The 20,289-nt window shown below is 42.0% G+C and overlaps 1 protein-coding gene across 1 annotated transcript in view; it reads right to left on the bottom strand.

Moving 5' to 3' along the window:
• The window catches only part of GNPAT (glyceronephosphate O-acyltransferase), a 36,593-nt gene that overhangs the window by 8,296 nt on the left and 8,008 nt on the right, over nt 1-20,289 (bottom strand). Inside the window, exons 2-9 of the mRNA XM_040242754.1 lie at nt 18,452-18,634; nt 11,010-11,186; nt 8,968-9,097; nt 5,281-5,408; nt 4,894-4,969; nt 4,476-4,627; nt 4,223-4,353; nt 2,589-2,812 (exon numbers count right to left, since the gene is read on the bottom strand). Of these exons, the coding sequence (XP_040098688.1) occupies nt 2,589-2,812; nt 4,223-4,353; nt 4,476-4,627; nt 4,894-4,969; nt 5,281-5,408; nt 8,968-9,097; nt 11,010-11,186; nt 18,452-18,634 (1,201 nt within the window). The remainder of the gene's footprint in view (nt 1-2,588; nt 2,813-4,222; nt 4,354-4,475; nt 4,628-4,893; nt 4,970-5,280; nt 5,409-8,967; nt 9,098-11,009; nt 11,187-18,451; nt 18,635-20,289) is intronic.

The following is a 20,289-nucleotide window of genomic DNA, read 5'->3' on the forward strand; positions in this document are numbered from 1 at the left end:
TAAATTCCAAGATGGCAAGAATATCACTTTACAACTTTGGAGGTAAACCAAAGGGCAACCCGAACAGGCGCCCTCCAAGCCTCACGTCTCCCCGAGGACACAGGGACACAAAGGAAACTTTTCTGGTTGCCCTGTGTCAAAGGCAACTGAAGCAGTGGGTTCATAACAGTTCCTGGTACGTCAGCACCCGATACTCCACCGGCCAAGAGACAGCTGAGAAGTTAGAATTATAAGCACGGTAAAAGAGATGGGAGCATTTAACAATATTCTTGATAAGGGAACTCATTTTATTGTTACCCTGAGAGAAAGAGCTGGCTGCTACTACTGCTGCTGCTAAGTTGCTTCAGTCGTATCCAACTCTGTGTGACCCCATAGCCGGCAGCCCACCAGGCTCCCCGTCCCTGGGATTCTCCAGGCAAGAACACTGGAGTGGGGTGCCATTTCCTTCTCCAGTGCATCAAAGTGAAAAGTGAAAGTGAAGTCGCTCAGTCGTGTCCATCTCTTCCCGACCCCATGGACTGCAGCCTACCAGGCTCCTCCGTCCATGGGATTTTCCAGGCAAGAGTACTAGAGTGGGGTGCCATTGCCTTCTCCGAAGAGCTGGCTGACAGGTGTGTAAAGGAGGCACGCTGTTCAAGCAGGACAACAGGTTCTGCTAATGCTTCATGGAAGGGACAAGTGGGAGGTGAAGTTTTTCCTTCCAGACTCAGTCACATTCACTCTGGACTCATCTGCCTTGTCTCAAGCTGCTCATGGTAATGATACAGTGCACGACACTATATATGCAACACAATATCATCTGTTTTATATATAGAACAATATGCACATCACAGCCCAAACGTGAGAATGCTTCAGAATATGAAATAATCTGGGTAAAAAAGCAAAAGAGGAACCAAATACACACACCACGTTCTAAATTAGAAACTGACTTCTGGAACTTACCAACTGACTCTCACTTTGTATTAATGACAACTACAGCTGTCACGGTGGCTGCACAGGTACTTTTAGCTATGGATTATCCACATATTTATCCCCTCTTGAAAAAGCAAAACACCTCAGCAAGACAGGTGCCTCCATTTTCATATGTTTCTGGGTATTCCTCTCTCACGACTTTACATCTTATATTACAATCAACATGTCCTCTGCCTCCTATCAGACCAATACTGGGGAGAGGTGTATGATTCATCCTTACATCCCTACTGGTGATCAACACTCAGCTCATCGGCACTCCTGTGAGTAATCCCTCCAGGTCTCTGTCGGCCATGCTGCCCTCTGAGCTGCCTGGCTCTGCTGCCTGAGTTCTCATCTCTGAATGGCAGCCTTCCTGCTTGTCTCCCTGACTCATCTCTCCCCGCTGTGGTCCATCTTTAAACTGAAATCCGGCTACTTCCTAAGGCCAATCCGCCATACCTCCCTGCCTAAATCCACGGCTGCATTCTGTGACGTCAAGCTCTAGTCCAGACTCCAAGGTAGCAGGCCTCTGGGACTCAGCCTTTGTCCACACGTCCACCTCCATCACTCCTTCCCCAAAGCCAGTGTTCTAACGACACCCGTCACCAGCAGGTCAAGAGACGCCCAGTGCTGTCACCCTCCTCACTGCAGGTTCCGACTCCCTGCATTAGCCATGCTCCTCCCCAGCTGTCTTCCTGAAGGGCTCCTACTGCCTTCAAGGTTGGTTCACAAGTCACACCTTCTGAGCGTGTGCCCTTTCCCAAGCATTATTCTCAGTAACCCTCAGCAGTCTGTCCATAGCTCTGTCTTTATTTTAACGAACTACTAGTTTACACATCACCACCCATCCTGCCTTCTATCCAGAACAGGGTTTACATCTTTTTCATCTTTGTACCCCTGGTACTTCCCAGGTTTAATGAGTGAACAATAAGTATTTGACTATATATAATTATATGGTCTTAAAAGACTGCATTCTGGGACCTCCCCAGAGGTCCAGTGGTTAAAACTCTATGTTTCCAATGTAGGGGCACAGGTCTGATCCTTGGTTGGGGAACTAAGATCCTGGATGTTATGGGTTGTGCCCCCCTTGAAAGACTGCGTTTTCAATTGCAGTCTCTACAATTTTTAATCAAAGGGCTTGAAAGTAACTTAAGCTAACTACTGTCATATATACTCCAAACTCTGAGCATAGTATTCGCAACTTCAATTAGGTTTTCAAAGCTGTTATTATCAGAGAATTGTATATAGTTCTGCAAGACCAGCCCTTTAATCCTTATAATCCAGTAAGGCAAAGGGTTGCAAATATGTTGTAGAAAGAGGTGGGTGTAGCGGGAAGAATATGTGGAGTACAAAGAGTCATTATTTATTTCCCACTCTGCTAGATACAAAGGAGGGTGTTCTAGTCCTCTCTCTACTTGGAGTCTCACAGTGAGACATGACATATAGACAATTATTCTCAAGTAATCAACAAGCTATGGTCAATGTCCTATAGTATAAAAACAAACTAAGCTTTCTTTCTCTGAGCAATGCTTTGCTCAAAGTCCTAAATGGGTTTTTTCATGTTTAGGCTACAAGTTTTCCAAATTTAATAAATAAAAAAAGCAACCATTCTCACCACATATGTCTCACATACATACCAGGCCAAGTAAGAAACCCCCCAAAGGCCTGGGTTAAGCCTTTCAGCCATAAAGTTTTTTCCAACAGGGCATCAAAGTCCATGGATGGCCGGTTCTGAAGCAGGACAGCGACTATTAGCGGCCACGGGCTCAGGACCAGGTTTTGGATTTGGAGAAGCTGCATTTTGTAGGCAACTTCAGTGACAAAGGTGTGCATCTCCTCCGACTGTTTCTGAGGAATATATCTAAAAGGAAGAATACAGAACAAGCAATCACAGTTCTGCCACTTAGACAACGTGAGAGGAGAAGGGAACGGGAGAAGACAGACCCTTTAGAGCATTCTCATGCTTTATGCCAACTGAATTCTCTCGGGTCACATTGAAAAAATATACCTGCACTTTACTAAAGTATCTGTTTGCCTTGAGAGTATGCTCTTGACAGGTGATTAAAAATACTCAAGCTAACAGGGTTCTATTATCCCTGGTTTCAGGCCGAAACAAACAAACAAACAACACTTCTGCTGCTTTGTAAGTGGGATAGATCAGTTCTTTTGTGAAAACTAATGCCTCCTCCAGTGGACTGTATGCCTTGTTCAAATCCATAGTATTTTGAACGTGTCTCTTGCAGAACACACTGATCAGGTTATGATAGGTGTATGTTCTGTTGACAACTGCTCATGTCTGCATTGCTAGGCTGTACAGTGGGCCTGACTGCCACACCGTCCTTCGGAGAAGTTTCAGGGCACCTGACCGGTGTTGTCAGGGTCCTCACCTGATACACTCCTCATGCTTGGGTCACTAAACACTGCACTGGATGATATCAGGAACGTACTCAGCTGGTTGGACCAAGGATATGCATATGGCCTGACAGCAGTCACATAATAACCCACAAAATAATGTAAAAGCTGTAGCCAGTGAGAACTCCCTGGTAATGGATACAATTGGCCAATTTCAGACGGAAAGAGTGAAAGCTTGTGGCTACAAAAAGCTAACTATCTGCTTCTGATAGCTAATGAAGCTGGAGCTGCTGTGGGACCACTGGCACTACAGATAAATCATGAACGATGCTGCAGTCACGTGAGGCCTGGCTGAGCAGGGGGTCTGTCTCCTTTACTCCCGTAGGTGTACTTTTCTGCATTAAGAAACCCCCCAAATGCGTGTTTGTAGCTGCATCCTGAGAGAACCTATTTCCTTGCCCATAAAACTATAACCTTCTTGAGAACAGGGACTCACTCCCTTTCACTGTTACTAAACAGTCCTTTCCAGGATCAAAAAAAAATACTGACTGGCCTACCAGAAGTGCTCAACAATTCCCATACATGTGCTTGTTAACACACTTTTCTTGTTTGTGCTTTTAAGTTTGTAGGTTACTGGGGAGGGAGCCTGAGGAGAAGGAATCAGAAGAAACATCTGTCACTTTGAGAGTGGGCAATGGGGCCCTGTGTTTGTTTTAGCACTGTCTGGCTTGGCACGTTTAATATACACACTGCAGCTAACTGTCTGGAATACACATTAATTGAAGCTTTCTCTTCTCCAGGGTATCATCTCAGAAAAGCAAGTTTCAGTTCTGCAAGTGGTCAACTCAAGAATTACAATTTACACTTTTAGATTTTCATCCTTGTTTCTATGTCAGTTATGAAAACACAGGCCTTGCACCTGGGAACCAAGTTATACGGGCTCCGACCCATCCTCCCAGCGGCCAGAGATCGAAGCGACATAGGGTCTCCAAAGTACACATGAATGTTTCCAAACTTCTCAGAGAGGATTCTCCTGGCTTTCAACAATCCCTATGAGTGTCACAACAGGGGGGGAAAAATAGGAATAAATCCAGAAATTAGTTGACTATGTATAAAGTAGCATTTTCTATAAATTCCAGTAAAGTCAAGCTTGGCTATCAAGCTTTACGTACAGTTGTAGATTCTTTCGGCTTAGGAACCCCTAGAAGCTCATATGCATACAGAGTTTCTTCCAATATCCTATCGTAACTGATGCTGATTGGAACAAGGTAGGTATCAAAAACTTCTCTTTTAAAAAATGGTTCCATCACAATATTCAGAAGACCTGGAAATGCAGAGAGAAAGAGCTTTTCATACATATTGAAAAGGAGAGTAAACAAGGGCGTGGGAAGATACTAACAGTATATGTTATATACCAAGCCCATAAGTATAACATAGACAGTTGCACTTATAAAGAAACACTTGCACTTATAAGGTAAAGAACATCTTGAAAAAAAAAAAAGAAGTGTCATGTTCTATTAAGCAGCTATGATGACACCACACCTGAAGCCTTTGGGTTTGTATTTTTCCTTCAATCTGTAAGGAACCTACCAAATTTTGGAGTCAATGTCTTGGCAGAGCGGCTTCTTGTCCCTTCGAGGAAAAATTCAACAGGAGCATAACCATTCTTTAAAGAGAAAACACAAACAAACAAAACAAAACACAAAACCCGTTGCCTACTCTCAAAGTGATAAACGCTTCTTTTGATTCCTTTTCCCGAGTCCCTCCCCAGCCCTCTGAGCAAACACTGCTCGCAGTGAAACTTAAACAAGGGAGCCACACAGAGTAAACACACTGCTGAGGTTATGTACATTCCTCAAGGGGAAAGAAACAGCTAAGTGGTCCACTCAGAAGTTAAGAATTTAAATAAGACCTTAGAGCAAACGTCAGTGAAAAGAAAGCACAACTTGAAAGCACTGGGTAGTTATCTGCATTTACCCGTAACATGGTTTTCACATATTCGGAGAACACGGCCCAGTAGAGCTTATTGCCGCCAAAGGTACGGCGCATGAAGAAAGCCCCCGACATCCGCAGCAGCTCGCCAATCATCTTCATTCCCAGGAAGTCTACCAAAGAAAGGCTGGTTAATATTTATCCAGAGTGCAACTTCCAATAAATATCTCAAACAAATTCTATTAAGATAGGTTTTAGGTATGTAAGACACTCCTCATCTTAAGAAGAAACATCTAATGGGATTATGGGAAAGAATGGCCTCAGTGGGCAGGTGCTGGTAGGGGGGTTACCTCGTGCACCCTCCTTCCCATGCACCACTGCATCTACAACCAGACCAGCTCGAGATAGGGGCAGCAGCCTCAACTATGGCATCGTGCCAACCTTTTTAGTCAGTACTGCTGCTGACCTCAACGATGTGAGTGAGTGCTCAGTAGTTTGTGTCCAGCTCTTTAAGACACTATGGACTGTCCTTGGCCAGGCTCCTCTCTCCATGGGATTCTCCAGGAAAGAATATTGGAGTGGAATGCCATGCCCTTCTCCAGGGGATCAAACCAGCATCTCCGGCATTTCCTGAACTGGCAGGCAGATTCTTTACCCACTGAGCCACCTGGGAAGCCTGGCCTTGATGACACATCAACACATCCTTCATGCTCTGGACAGGTAGGCCAAACTAGCTCACTCTTTCCTTTCCTTTTTACCCATCAGGTAAAAATATCGATATTCTTTTAGAAGCACAGATTAAAAAAGAAAAGTCAACAATGAAAAGAAAGAGGTCACTATCAGTTTTTAAAAAGTTCTTTTCATTTTTTTCTAATTTTCAAATAACTTTTTCACGTCTATATAGATGGAAATACTTTTAAAGTGCTGAGGTTCCTGGCAGTTTTTATTTTACTGTTAGTGCTCAGTTGTGTCTGACTCTTTGCGACCTCATGGACTGTAGCTCACCAGGCTCTTCCGTCCACGGAATTTTCCAGGCAAGAATACTGGAGTGGGTTGTCATTTCCTCTTCCAGGGGATTATCCCAGCCCAGGGATCAAACTCATATCTCTTTAGGCTCCTGCTTTGGCAGGCAGATTCTTGACCACTGTGCCACCGGGGCTTATTAACAAAGGTGTTGATTAAGTCCAGGTGGCTCAGATAAAGAATCTGACTGCAATGCAGGAGACCCAGGTTTGATCCCTGGGTCGGGAAGATCCCCTGGAGAAGGAAATAGCAAACCACTCCTCCGGTATTTCTGTCTGGAGAATCCTAGGGACAGAGAAGCCTGGTGGGCTACGGTCCACGGGGTCACAAAGAGTCAGACACGACTGAGCACGCGCATACATGGCTGAATCCCAGCTTTCCTGGCTACCTATAAGGGAGATAAAAACAATTTCTTCGCGTTGGTAATCCTATTTCTTGGAATCAATTCTACAGAAATAAAAGCACTAATACGAAAATATACTGAAAAGTTGTTACAGCAAAACTACTACATGATGATACATACACACTGCTGCATATTATGTAGCAATAAAAATCTTAGACATGAAGTTAGATCTTACCAGAAGAGTCACACCACATACAAAGATTAAACCAAAACACATCAAGGACCTAAATATAAAACCTAAGTCTATAGAACTTCTAGAAGAAAATATAGGGGGAAAGCTTTATAACATTGGATTTGACAATGATTTCTTGGATATGAGACCAAAAGCACAGAAAATAAAAGAAACAACAGACAAATTGGACTACAGTTGTCCTTGGGTTGGGAGAAGTCCGTGGGGGACTGGTTCTGGGACTCTCTGTGGTACCAAAACACTGGGATGCTCAAGTCCCTTATATAAAAGGGCAGAGTATTTGCATACAACCTAGCACACCTTCGTACACTTTAAATCAGCTCCAGATTACTTATAATTCTTAATAGAACCGCTTGTAAATAGCTGTAAGTATACTGTAAATGCTATGCAAATAGTTTCCTGTGAATGGCAAGTTCAATTATTGCTTTTTGGAACTCTCTGGAGTTTTTATTCCAAATATTTTTGATCTGTGGCTGGTTAAATCCATGGATACAGAACTTGTGGACACAGACCACTGACTGTAAATCAAAATGAAAAACTTCCACTCATCAAAGGATACAATCAAAAGAGTGAAAAGGGATAAAATATTTACAATCACATATCTGATACAGAACTCCTACAACTCATCAACAAAGAAAACAAACAATCCAAAGGACTTAAAATACTCCTCTGAAGAGGATATAGACCTGGCCAACAAGCATATGAAAAGATGCTTAACATAACTAATCACCAGGGAAATACAAATACTCATGATGAGATATCACTTCAAACCCATTATGAAGACTATTATTAACAGCAAAACAAAAACAAATCTAAAAAACCAGAAAATAATAAGTGTTGGTTGAATGCGGAGAAATTGAACCTGCACGCACTGTCGGGGTGCAGCCACCACAGAAAACAAAATGGCAGCTCCTCAAAAAATTAAAAACAAAATTACCATCTAACCCAGCAATTCTACTTCTGGGTATATACCTGGAAGAACTGAAAGCAGAGACTCAAACAGGTATTTATCCATCTACACTCACTGCAGCGCTATTCACAGCAGCTACAAAATGGAAGCATCCCAAGTATCCAGGGATAGATAAATGAGTAAACAAAATATGGTATATACAAACAGTGGGAGACAGTGAAGGACAGGGAAGCCTGGCATGCTGTAGTCCATGGGGTTGCAAAGAGTCAGACACGACTGAGCAACTGGACAACAATACACTGGAGTATTATATAGCCTTAAAAAAAAGAAAATTCTGGCAGACACTACAATATGGATGAACCCTAAGGACACTCTGCTGTGTGAAGCAGGCTGGTAAAGGAAGGACAAATCCTGTGGACTCCCACTTGCCGAAGGCAGTGGATAGTCAAATTTGTAGAGATAGAAAGCATTAACAGAATAGTGGCTGCCAGGGGCTGCAGGGAGAATAGAATGAGAGGTTAAGTGTTAAATGAAGACAGAATTTCATTTTTGCAAGATGAGGAGACTTCAGTGGATAGACTGTAGTACAACAGTGTGAACTTTACGTCACTGAACTGTGCACTGAAAAATGATGAAGATGGCAAATTTTATGCTTTGTGCATTTTAACACAATTGAAAAACAGTAAAAAGAGTTTAGACCTATTTTTTTTTTTTAAGATTTAAAATATTTTTTATTTTATGGCTGCACTGCACAGCATGTGGGATCTTAGTTCCCTGACCAGGGACTGAACCCGCATCGCCTACATTAGAAATGTGAAGTCTTAATCAATAGATCACCATGGAAGTCCCTTTAGATTTTTTAAAATTTTTTTACTTTTTAAAAAAGTTTAGATCTATTTACTGACCTACAGAGATAGCCATTGATACACTATCAAATAAAAAACAAACAAACAGTAGGGTAGTATAATCTCCTTTTTCAACCTAAACCAAAAGCCCTATGTGCACACAAGCTTGCTTATGTCTGTTCAGGCCAGTAGAGCACAATACAGAGGACACAATCCAATGATTACACCTGGAACTGGAGGGAAGGAGAGAGAGATTGTTATATTTTCATCATTTTCTTCAACTTCCTTGGAATTGTTAAAATCATTCCAGTGAAAGCTTTAATAACAACAAAAAAAAGGAAAGTAGAAGACCGAAGCATACCCATTCCTGCTGCTATGACCGGCACAGGTAAGTCATAGTTGTACAGAAGGAAAGACAACATCAGAAAGTCGATGTAGCTCCGATGGCTGGGCAGCAGGACAACCGGATGCTCCCGGATGGCTCGCTGGAGCTTTAAGACAAAGGTTACACTTGGAACACTTTCAGCTTTCAGGCTTATTAAAACTGTACCTTAGATCAGAAAGTGGAAGAATGTGCTACAGGGGGGACACTAACACTGTTTTTCTGCCTCTCTGACCCCATACACAAAGCTTATTTCTGAGTTCTAGCTAAATAATCTCACATAATACAAGAATATTAAAAATTTTAAATTTACAGATCGTAATAATAGTCATGGTGATGATCACTAACACATATTAGTTGAGCAGCAATTGAGCATTTTACATGCATTGTTTAATATCACGCACATATTTGTAAATAAGGCTTAAGCCTTATTCAGCTTCCTTGGTTGTGACCTAGTCATGCCACTAATGTTCGCTGGGAACCGGGAATGAATCTGAAGTCAGTCCGAGTTAAGAAGTCAACAATTAGCTGCTGTACTAGACTGACTGGTGGTGTGTAGGAAGAGAAAGCAAGAATTCTCTCTCAGAGATTAAAAGAAAAAAATGACACATTGTTAGGACCAGGGAAAGGAATGGTACTTTTCTATTCTACACTGGACTCAGGGAGAGTGGGTGCCCGGTAGCAGGGACAAATGCAAATGAACTTCCCAATACATTTCTCAGGTCAGCAACCTCAAACAGACCCAGTGTGTCCACATACCGTCTGCTTTTCTGAACTCTAAGTACACAATCAACTGAGGTAAGGTAGTTTGTAGTCAGTTAGGAACTAGCCAGCAACACTCCCTGCCCCTAGCACTGTACCAAACACCCTCCTGCAGAGATCCCAACAGTAAGTCAGCAAGTTGGAAATTAGTCATAGGAGGAAAAGGAGAAATACTTGGAAGCCAAGTAGATGACTGAATTAAAAACACAGCATTAAAAGGCATGAGCAGGAAGGCCAATGAAGGTAAGAGCTTCCAAGTAAATTTTAAAAAATGTATTAAATAATAAATAGATAAAATAATCGTCATAGAGAAAGCTCTTATTTCCAGAAAAAAAGTATTAAATGACAGGAGTGATGGAATTAGAAAAACCAGCATTTGGCAATCATAACAGTAGTAACTGGATTCAAGAAAAAAATCATCAGTGGGTATAAAAACTAACAGAGCAAAGTATGATGGAAAACAGGAATCTGAAGCACTCCCCAAGATGTGTATTAATTACAAGGGGACAGAGAGTAACTACAGTGCAGAGACATGGCAGAGAGTGGTGACCGACTGACGAACGTGAGCATTACCGGGAACCAGCAGAGGCCACCCGCTCACAGGCGGACACACTGAGGACATGGCCTTAGCCTGAGTGAGGAAACAGCTCCCATCCAGATCAAGGGGCAGCAGAAAACGCCTGGTCTGTTTCCTTCAAAAGCAGTTTCATGAAACACAAACAAAGACTAAGGAATTGTTCTAGATTAAAAGACTCCAAAGAGATACGGACGCTGACCATGACACATGACGTAGGACTTTCCTTGCCTGTATGTGACAGAGCTGGGACAGCTGGTGAAACATGAAAAAGATCTGTGTTACCAGCATTGTGTCAGTGGTAATTTGCTTCTTTTGATAATTACACCACAAGAGAATGTCTTTGTTTATAGGAAAAACATGCCAGAAAGGTGTGTGAGTCACAGGAAAATGTTGTAGACTTCAGTGAAACATGTAGAGAAACTCTCTTAGTACTCAGTGAACACCTGACATGAGCTTAGTCTGTCAAGTCTGTGCGTAAGTGACTAAGTCGGTTTGTCTGAAGCCTGCAGGTCTGAAGGGAAGCGGGAGAAACACCCATCAGAGAGGCAGAACTGCTTTCTGCTCCGGCCAGACGCCGCTTGATAGCCAGGAGCTACTCATCCAGTGCACACTGAGATGCCTCTGAGTTGAAGAAACGGTGATGGGTTGAAGAAGAGATTGTTTTTTAACAAGCAATACTCACTTTCTGAATCCCTTCTTCATTTACACGCACTTTTGAAAAAATCTGTTTAAATATTTTACTCAGGGCAAAGGCAAAAAACCGAATGGCTCCTAGACGCAGCTTGTGGCTCATTTCATCCAGGATCTCACAGGCTTCCTCTCGGAGGACCTCGACAGGTTGAAGGGATTCCTTGGAAAGCTAAAAGGGAAAGCAGGGATAAATTTCTGGGGAAAAGTAAAAAGTCCAAATTCTTTTTGCTCAAATCAGCAGGACCAGTTCCAAATGGACTGTTATATAACTCACAAATGGCATGTTTTCTTCTTAATTTAAATGGATATGATTTAAGCTTATATCCAAATTCTCTAAGTTGCTGCTCAAAATCTAGTGTCTGAGAGCATATACTTTGAGAGTAGTTACTTTCAGTAGATTACTGTACCTCTTCATCTAATTGCTTAGTGCTATTACAAGGTAACAACATACAAGGTGAAAATATAAGATTCTACTGAAGTAACCACTTATTGTATCACATATGCAGGTCACTGGTACAAAAATCTCTGAACTATCAAAGGATAATTAGTGAAATTCATGACCTCACAATGGAACGCTCTTCATTCATTTGGCATGCCCCATCTTTCTGTACAGAGAACAAAATGCTGGCTGTGTGCTGGGACTGCCAAGTGCCTGGAGACGAACAAGTCATAGCTTCTGTCCTCAAAGAAGCCTAATCTGTTCCTTTAACTTCCCCCTAAAAAAGCACTTTGAAAAAGATTGAAATCTATGTAATAAATAATATTTGTTCTTACTAAAGGAGAAAGCTCTTAAAGACGAGGATGGGATGTTAGAGCCCCAATCTCCCCAGTCACATGCAGTGAAGGAGTTATACTTTTTGAAAAAACTGAGGGGAATTTAACACACAAATTGCCATACCAAAGGAAGTAAGTCAGTGGCATTTGGTACTTTCACAAATGTATAATTATCCTCTACTTAGCTCCATATTTCAGCTTTTCTCTAACATTTTAAGACTTTTTTTTTTTAATATGGACCATTTTAAAAGTCTTCATCAATCTGTTACAACATTACTTTTGTTTTATGTTCTGGGTTTTGGCTGTGAGGCATGTGGGATCTTAAGTCCGCAACCAGGGATCGTAGCCCCAGCACTGGATGGCAAAGTCTTAAGCACTGGATCGCCAGCAAGTCCCTGTATCTGAGCTTTCGAGGAGCCAGTTCAACAGGCCCAAGACTGTGGGACCAAGATAAACGGCTTCCTCTTAACCGGTACTCCCTTATTTTACTCAGAGGCTATCCTTATACTCAGAAAAGTGATGAAGCAAGAAAGGTTTAGTGATATGATCAGAAGAGAACCAGCGCTGAATATGAACAGGCCGGAGCCTGAGTGAACAGAGGTGGGAAGTGAAGGCAGCGGCCGTAGAGCGAACAGCTGAAAAGTCTGAACGAGGAGCACGGCGAGGACAACATACAGCAACAATGCTTCCAAACTTGGAAAAGCCTTTACATCATCACTGCATTGAAAAGACTAGGATAAAACATAACAACATGGCATTTACCATTTTAACTATTTTTAAGTGTAAAGTTTGGTGGCATTGGACCTGTGGTCAGATTAAGGGAAGAATCAACAGGGAAAGAAAGGCTGAAGACAGAGACAGGGAGAGGCTCCTGCTACAAGTCTCACAAGAGATTAACGTGTGCTCATCAAAGGCCTTGTCACCGAGCCCAGACTAAAGCACACATGGGAGGCTGCAGATACAGACACACCTGAAGACAAGGAGCAGACACCTGAGGAAAACAACTTCTGATCTTTCTCATTATTCCAAAGTAAAAACATGACTGTTTGCTAATGGCAAGAGGGTGGAGTCTAGTAAGAGCTTACGGTGTGGCAGATTTAGGGGACGGGAAGGGACTGATGTAAGAAGGGGTCTCAGGTCTGGAGATCACTGATGTGCACAGCTCTGCCCGTCCTCCCGGGAGCAGCCCGGTACCTGGAGACATGAGCAGAGAGCTGCACTGACACAGAGCCTGGGCAGTCTGGAAGGCAGACTGGGGCACAAGAGGATTAAAGTTACTGGTGACGTAATTAGGCAGGTAATCCTAGCAACGGCCAGTTAGGAAGAGAGGACGGAAAGGCAGAATTAGAAAGAGGGAAAAAAGGAGGACTCAAGGATTCGGTGGCAATGGATTTCAGGAAATGAGCCTAGGAAACGGAGTACACTTGGAAACCTATCAAGATAGTTCAGACCAGAGACAGAAGAGCCCCAAACAAAGGTAAGAATGGGTGCTGAAGAGAAGGGTAAGGGCAGAGTGACGCTCAGGTTTAGGCAAAAGAACGGGTAGTAGGGCCATCCTCTCAACAGAGTGTAGACAGGGACACTGCTGGGGTTAAGAAGGCAGATATGCTGACTCTGAGGTATTTGTGAGACACAGAAATTAGATACCCAGCAGGGAATAGGGCTGTCAGAGATTAAACTCTGAATGCCAATAATCTAGCCAAGGGCAGAGATATCGTTTGGATAGCATCAGACTATAGATGAAAACTGAAATGATGAGAATGGATAAAATCGATCAGGGAGACTACAGAGAGGAAGAGAAAGAGGCTGTTAAGATTCAATCCTGAGAAACACTGGCAGATGTAGAAACATATAAAATGGATTAACAAGAAGGTGTAAGAAGAGAACCACTTGTGTGATGTCACAGACGTCCAGGTAAGACAGCTTGAAGAAGAGTGTCCAACAACAGTGACACAGCAATAACGGACAAAGTGGGGACTAAACGGGTCCCTGGGGTCGGGTTACTTGGAGACCCACAGTAACTTGATGAATTTCAGCAAATGAACTTCTGAAATTGGGATGTGAGGAGGGCATCTGGTCCCATCACTTCATGAGAAATAGATGGGGAAACAATGGAAACAGTGTCAGACTTTATTTTGGGGGGCTCTGAAATCACTGTAGATGGTGACTACAGCCATGAAATTAAAAGACTCTTGCTCCTTGGGAGAAAAGTTATGACCAACCTAGACAACATATTAAAAAGCAGAGACATTACTTTCTCAACAAAGGTCCATCTCATCAAAGCTATGGTTTTTCCAGTAGTCATGTATAGATATGAGAGTTGGACTATAAAGAAAGCTGAGCACCAAAGAATTGATGCTTTTGAACTGTGGTGTTGGAGAAGACTCTTGTGAGTCCCTTGGACTGCAAGGAGATCCAACCAGTCCATCCTAAGGAAATCAATCGTGAATATTCATTGGAAGGACTGATGCTGAAGCTGAAACTCCAATACTTTGGCCACCTGAAGCAAAGAACTAACTCATTGGAAAGGACCCTGATGCTGGGAAAAATTGGTGGCAGGAAGAGAAGGGGACAACAGAGGATGGGATGGTTGGATGGCATCACCAACTCAATGGACATGAGTTTGAGTAAGCTCCAGGAGTTGGTGATGGACAGGGAAGCCTGGCGTGCCTCAGCCCATGAGGTCACAAAGAATCAGACACAACTGAGTGACTAAACTGAACTGAAGAGGGCAGCCTATACTTCTAAGGAGTCAGGATAAGAAGGGAAAGAGAACTGGAGATTTAAAAGAAAGAATACAAGGCCAGGAGGGAACCTTCCTCCAGATAGGAAATGTACATGCCAGTTTGAGCCAGCAAAGAATGCTGGGCAGTAGGAAAGACAAGACACCTAGAGACAGGAAGGATGTGAACAGATGAAGAACACAAGTTAACAGGCTTCTTATTCAGGAGGAATGACTTCTTCAAGGCACTGGAAGAAACCAGAGAAGCAGAGAATGACCTGGTCTCTTATTCTGTGCAGCTGGGCTTCTCATCTGCCCAACAGACATGCCGTCCCGATAGACCCCTCTTCCTGGAAACCTAAAAGCAGCTAGTCTTCCAACTGCTTGTGTCCAATGTTGTCCCTCTTCAGTCTATTCTCCATCTCACAAACCTGAATGGCCTCTTAAATGCAGACATAATCACTTCATGCTACCGCACTCTGTGAGATAAAGGGAGCCTGAGGTGCAGAAGTGGCAGCAGAGATGGAAAGAAAATAGACAAGTGCTATTTTTAGGAGAGCACCTCACTGTTAGGAGAGCACTTCAGCAGCTCTCAGTGACTGACAGCGTATGAGAGGAAAGTAAGAAGTGGAAGATGGCATCCAGATTTTTGCTTTGAGCAACTAACACATAGTGAGGAGCATTCTTGGAGACAGGGTCATCTGGGGTAGGGGATGGGGGGGAGCATATCCATGGCATGAGGGCGAGGTGAATCAAAGACTTTGATTTATACATCTTGAATATGAGGTGCTTTTGGAACTTCCAAGAGGATATCCAATAAACTACAAAAATACACATATGAAACTCCAAAGAGATCCAGGCTGAAGCAATAGATACTATCTATATTATTTATAATATACTATTTTTATACAGTAATATTATAATCAAGATTGCTAGGAAAAATATCAATAACCTCAGATACACAGATGACATCTCCCTTTTGGAAGAAAGAAAAGAAAAACTAAAGAGCCTCTTAATGAAAGCGAAAGAGGAGAGTAAAAAAGTAGGCTTAAAACTCAACATTCAGAAAACTAAGATCATGGCATCCGGTCCTATCACTTCATGACAAACAGATGGGGAAACAATGGAAACAGTGACAGACTTTACTTTGGGGGGCTCCAAAATCACTGCAGATGGTGACTGTAGCCATGAAATTAAAAGATGCTTGCTTCTTGGAAGAAAAGCCATGACCAACTTAGACAGCATATTAAAAAGCAGAGACATTACTTTAGTGACAAAGGTCTGTCTAGACAAAGCTATGGTTTTTCCAGTAGTCATGTACAGTTGGGACAGTCGGACTATAAAGAAAGCTGAGTACCGAAGAATTGATGCTTTTGAACTGTGGTACTGGAGAATACTCTTGTGAGTCCCTTAGACTGCAAGGAGATCCAACCAGTCAATCCTAAAGGAAATCAGTCCTGAATATTCATTGGAAGGATTGATGCTGAAGCTGAAGCTCCAATACTTTGGCCACCTGGTGTGAAGAACTGATTCACTGGAAAAACCCTGATGTTGGGCAAGATGGAAGGCAGGACGAGAAGGGGATGACAGAGGATGATATGGTTGGGTGGTATCACTGATGCAATAGACATGAGTTTGAGTAAGCTCTGGAAGTTGGTGATGGACAGGGAAGCCTGGCATGCTGCAGTCCATGGGGTCGCAAAGAGCAGGACACGACTGAGCAACTAAACTGAACTGAATATTAAGATATGGAGACATTAGTATAAGGAAGGTACTTAAAATTCTGGCAATGAATAAAACTGCCCAGTGAGTGAGTAGAATAAGGGGAGAAAACAAAATCTTGAGGAACAGCAGTATTTAAAGAGATAGGTTAAAAAAAAGAAGCCCGTAAAGACAACTGAGGAATAATAAACAGATGTGGTGGGCAAGTGGAAGAGTAAGGTGTCATGGAAAGGAAGGAGAAAGCATGTGCCAAAAGTCAACCAGGATTTGAACTAGGTTGATTTTAGTCACAAGGAAGGAAGTCATTCACAGTCTTGGGAAGAACTACTACAAGGGGTTGGAAGCCAGTCCATAGAAACCAGCCAACTTCTTCAAAGGGGAGAGAGGTAGGAAAGGAAGGGAGGGGTACTAAGGAGAGAAGGAACGTGGTCAAAGGGGGTCTATTTAAGCTGGAAGAGCAGCGAGCATATTAAAAGCTGATGGTAAAGAGCTGATAAAGAGGAAGAAGCTGAGGCATCTGACTGGACAGGCAAGAGAGCCAAGTCCCTGAGGATGAGGAGGAGGAGGGAGGAGGGATCCAGAGCGAAGGAGTGGGGTGGGGACTAAATCAAACAGAAGGGGCTCCATTTAAGAAAATGATGTGTATTAGGTAAATTAGAAGGTAAATTAGAAGCCTGATCACAGCAAGTTCAAAGAGTTCTCACATAATGGCTTAAATTTTTTTTGTGAAGTAGGAAGAAAAGTCATCTGTCACGAGTATATGGAGGTAGATTTGGAGGTTCAAGGAGACCAGGCAATTCAAAAGTGCCATTTAGGAGAAAGGGAGGAGACAAAGAAAAGAGAAGAACGCCTGGGTCCTAACCTAGACCAATTAGGTAAGAATCTCTATGGATGGGACCAAAGTATTTTTTTTTTCCATGAATTCAGGAAGTATTTATTGAACGTGCACTATGTTCTAGGTACCAGGAATATAGCAATTTAAAAGAGAGAGACAAAAAAATTCTTGCCTTCACAGAGTTTACATACGTGTGGAAAATTGTGATTAACTTCTGCAGAAGTTCTCTAGGTGATTCTCACAAAGAGTCAGTATTGAAAACAACTGTCTTTATCTTCTAACAGATGAGGAAACTTGACTTCACTTACGTGAAGTGAGAGAAGACTAATAACTTCCCCAAGACAGATCACGCTAGATGAAAACAATACGATTAACAGCATAGGTCATAAGTCTACATCAGAGGAAAACAGATAGCAGCTAATCAAGACAATGAAGAGTTTTCCTGAGAATTCCCTGGCAGATCAGTGGTTAGGACTCTGTAGTTTCACTGCCATAGGCCCAGGTTCAACCCCCTGGTCAGAGAATTAAGATTTTGCAAGCCATGTGGGATGGCCAAAAAAAAAAAAATTAAGAATTTTCCATAAACCTGACTCACCTCCACTTAAATGTCAAAGAAGGACGATCTCTCCAGGAATATCAAGGTGTAGACGCACACTACCACACGAAGGGCTGCCACCACGAAGCTCCAATCATGCCAGCCTAGGACTTCGACCTGGACATCTCAAGTAATGTGTCCAGAGCACGGAGCACAGCTTCTCTCTTCAGCCCTCTTCTCATCCCTCTTCTAAGCCCCTAACTCAGTGAATGGCTCCATCAGCCTTGATTCTGCCTTTCCTTCACTTCATTCACCCAAATGTGAGATGTAGGTACAGGGACTTTTAAAGGCTCCCTGAATAATTTTAATGTGGCATGAGGTTTGAAAACCACAGGAAAGAAGTTATTTGTTCTGCTAGGAACACTCTTCTTCATCCATTTCACATGGAAAGTCCCTACACATCTTTCAAGCCTCATTTAAAAAATAACTTCTCTTACTCCCTGCACAAAATTAATTGCCCTTATGATTAATTAATGTCCTTGTACACTGGCCTCCCACTAGCATGTCTTGTGTATGTATTTCATTGTAACTGACTGCACACCTGTCATCATTTCCTATTAAACACTCAAGAGGTCAAGAACTCTGCTCAACTAGCTATTAGACACAACGTCTAGCAAAGAGGCTAACATGCATTATAGGTAAAATAAATACTGGATGAATGTACTTAATATAGTGAAATCCAAGAAGATACATTAAAAATAGCAAAATAAATTCACAGAATCTAGAAGAGAAAGAAATTTGTACACAATGAATGAATCTGGGTATGGGTAAGATGGAATCACTTACCTGTTTAATGACATAATGAATCTCTTCAGAATTGAGAACACTACATTTAATATCACTTGGCTTACAAGGAGTAATTCCCTTATAGACAAGAGGTGTGTAGCATTTCATTGCAAACTTCAAGTCACTGACATGCCTCCTCTCCTCTAAAACATCTTCAAACTCATCCCACTTTTTGAGCTCTTTCTGTGGACAAGGCAAAGGAAAGAAAGTCAAGCACATGCTGTAAAATAAATTAAGACAGGTTAGGAACTACACTGGTAAGGTTTCATCTTCATCAAAACTTTTATTCTGACACAGAATAAGAACAGAATGCCCTGGAGAGGGAAATGGCAACCCACTCCAGTATTCTTGCCTGGGAAATCCCATGGACAGAGGAGCCTGGCTGCAGTTCATGGAGTAGAAAGAGTCTGAAACAATTTAGTGAGTAAACTACTACCCCCCCGCCCCACCCCAACCACCATATGTATCCGAGAAAATTCCATACATGGAATGAGTGGGTCTAAATAAATTTTTGCCTAAAAAAGAAAAACAAAGAACAGGATGTCCTGATGTTAGATTTTCACATAGTAAGAAAAAAAAAATGTAGCTATTATTAGGATCAATGAATTGATATTAAATTGTAATATTTTATTTTTGATTGCTATCTTTATAAAGCCAGTGTCCCTGAGGGAAAGTTAACAAATTCAGTCACAGTGGGGCGCTAAGGTCTAAAGCAAATCTGATCTAGTTTACAGGTTTCATCCATCACATTTGTTTTGTCTGCCTCTTTTACTTGTTTTAAAAAATTTTTCATTTAAAATTTATTTGGCTGTGCCAGGCTTTACTTGCAGCATGCAAACTCAGTTGTGGCATGTGGAATCTAGTTCCCTGACCAGGGATCCAACCTGGGCCCCCTACACTGGGAGTGCAGAGTCTTAGCCACTGGACTACTGGGGAAGTCCCTTCACTTAGTCTTAAAAGTTAAATCAAAGTGTACATTAGAAAGTTACCATTATGTCAAATAAATTAGAGTACACGGGTGCAAACTCAAGACAAAAGTGCTCCTATATAAGCTACTCTAGGGCAGTTCATATTTCGTTGTATTAGTTTCTTATCTCCTTTCAACCACTGCAAATCAGCTTCTAGCCAACCTGGCCCCGAAATTGCTTGTTATTAGGCTTCTAGATCGTTAAATGACTTCTAAATTGGTAATTCTTAGAAGTTTGTTTTTCTGATGATAAAAGTAATAGTAGTAATCGTCAGTACAGCTAACAGGCATCATTGCTTCCTAAGTGTCAGGCAGTATTCTAAATAAGAACTTAACCTCCACGAAGGGGCAATCCTCACAACAACCCTGTGAGAGAGTTAGCTTCACTACCCCGTTTCAGTGGTGAGACTACGGCACAGAGAAGTGAAATAACTTAGCCAAGGCCCCACAGCTCTCCAAGGGTAGAGACAGGACTCAAGCTCAAGCCTTATCTTGGCACGGACCTTGTTTCTAACCACTATCCTACACTACTCAGCATGTTAATTATGGAAAATTTGGAAACATAGAAACACACAAGCAAAGACAAACTGCTCACAATTTTACACTCTGGAATAACTACTCTTAACTTTTACTACTAGTTTCCTTATTTTTTCATTCATAGATAAAAAAGTACGTATTTTTAAATTTAAAACACGGACCATACCAAATATGGTTTATCCTGGTTTAAACCAAATATGGTTTATCTTATCAACTGTATTCTGAGTACTTCCTTACATTAATAAATAGTTTTAATAAAATATTTTAGGGGCTGCATAATCACCTTTATATTCCTTAATTTCTTAATATATTTTTTAAATTACCAAAGTGATAC

Source organism: Oryx dammah, unplaced genomic scaffold (assembly GCF_014754425.2).
Source record: "Oryx dammah isolate SB20612 unplaced genomic scaffold, SCBI_Odam_1.1 HiC_scaffold_6, whole genome shotgun sequence".
In the NCBI taxonomy this organism is placed as follows: Eukaryota; Metazoa; Chordata; class Mammalia; order Artiodactyla; family Bovidae; genus Oryx; species Oryx dammah.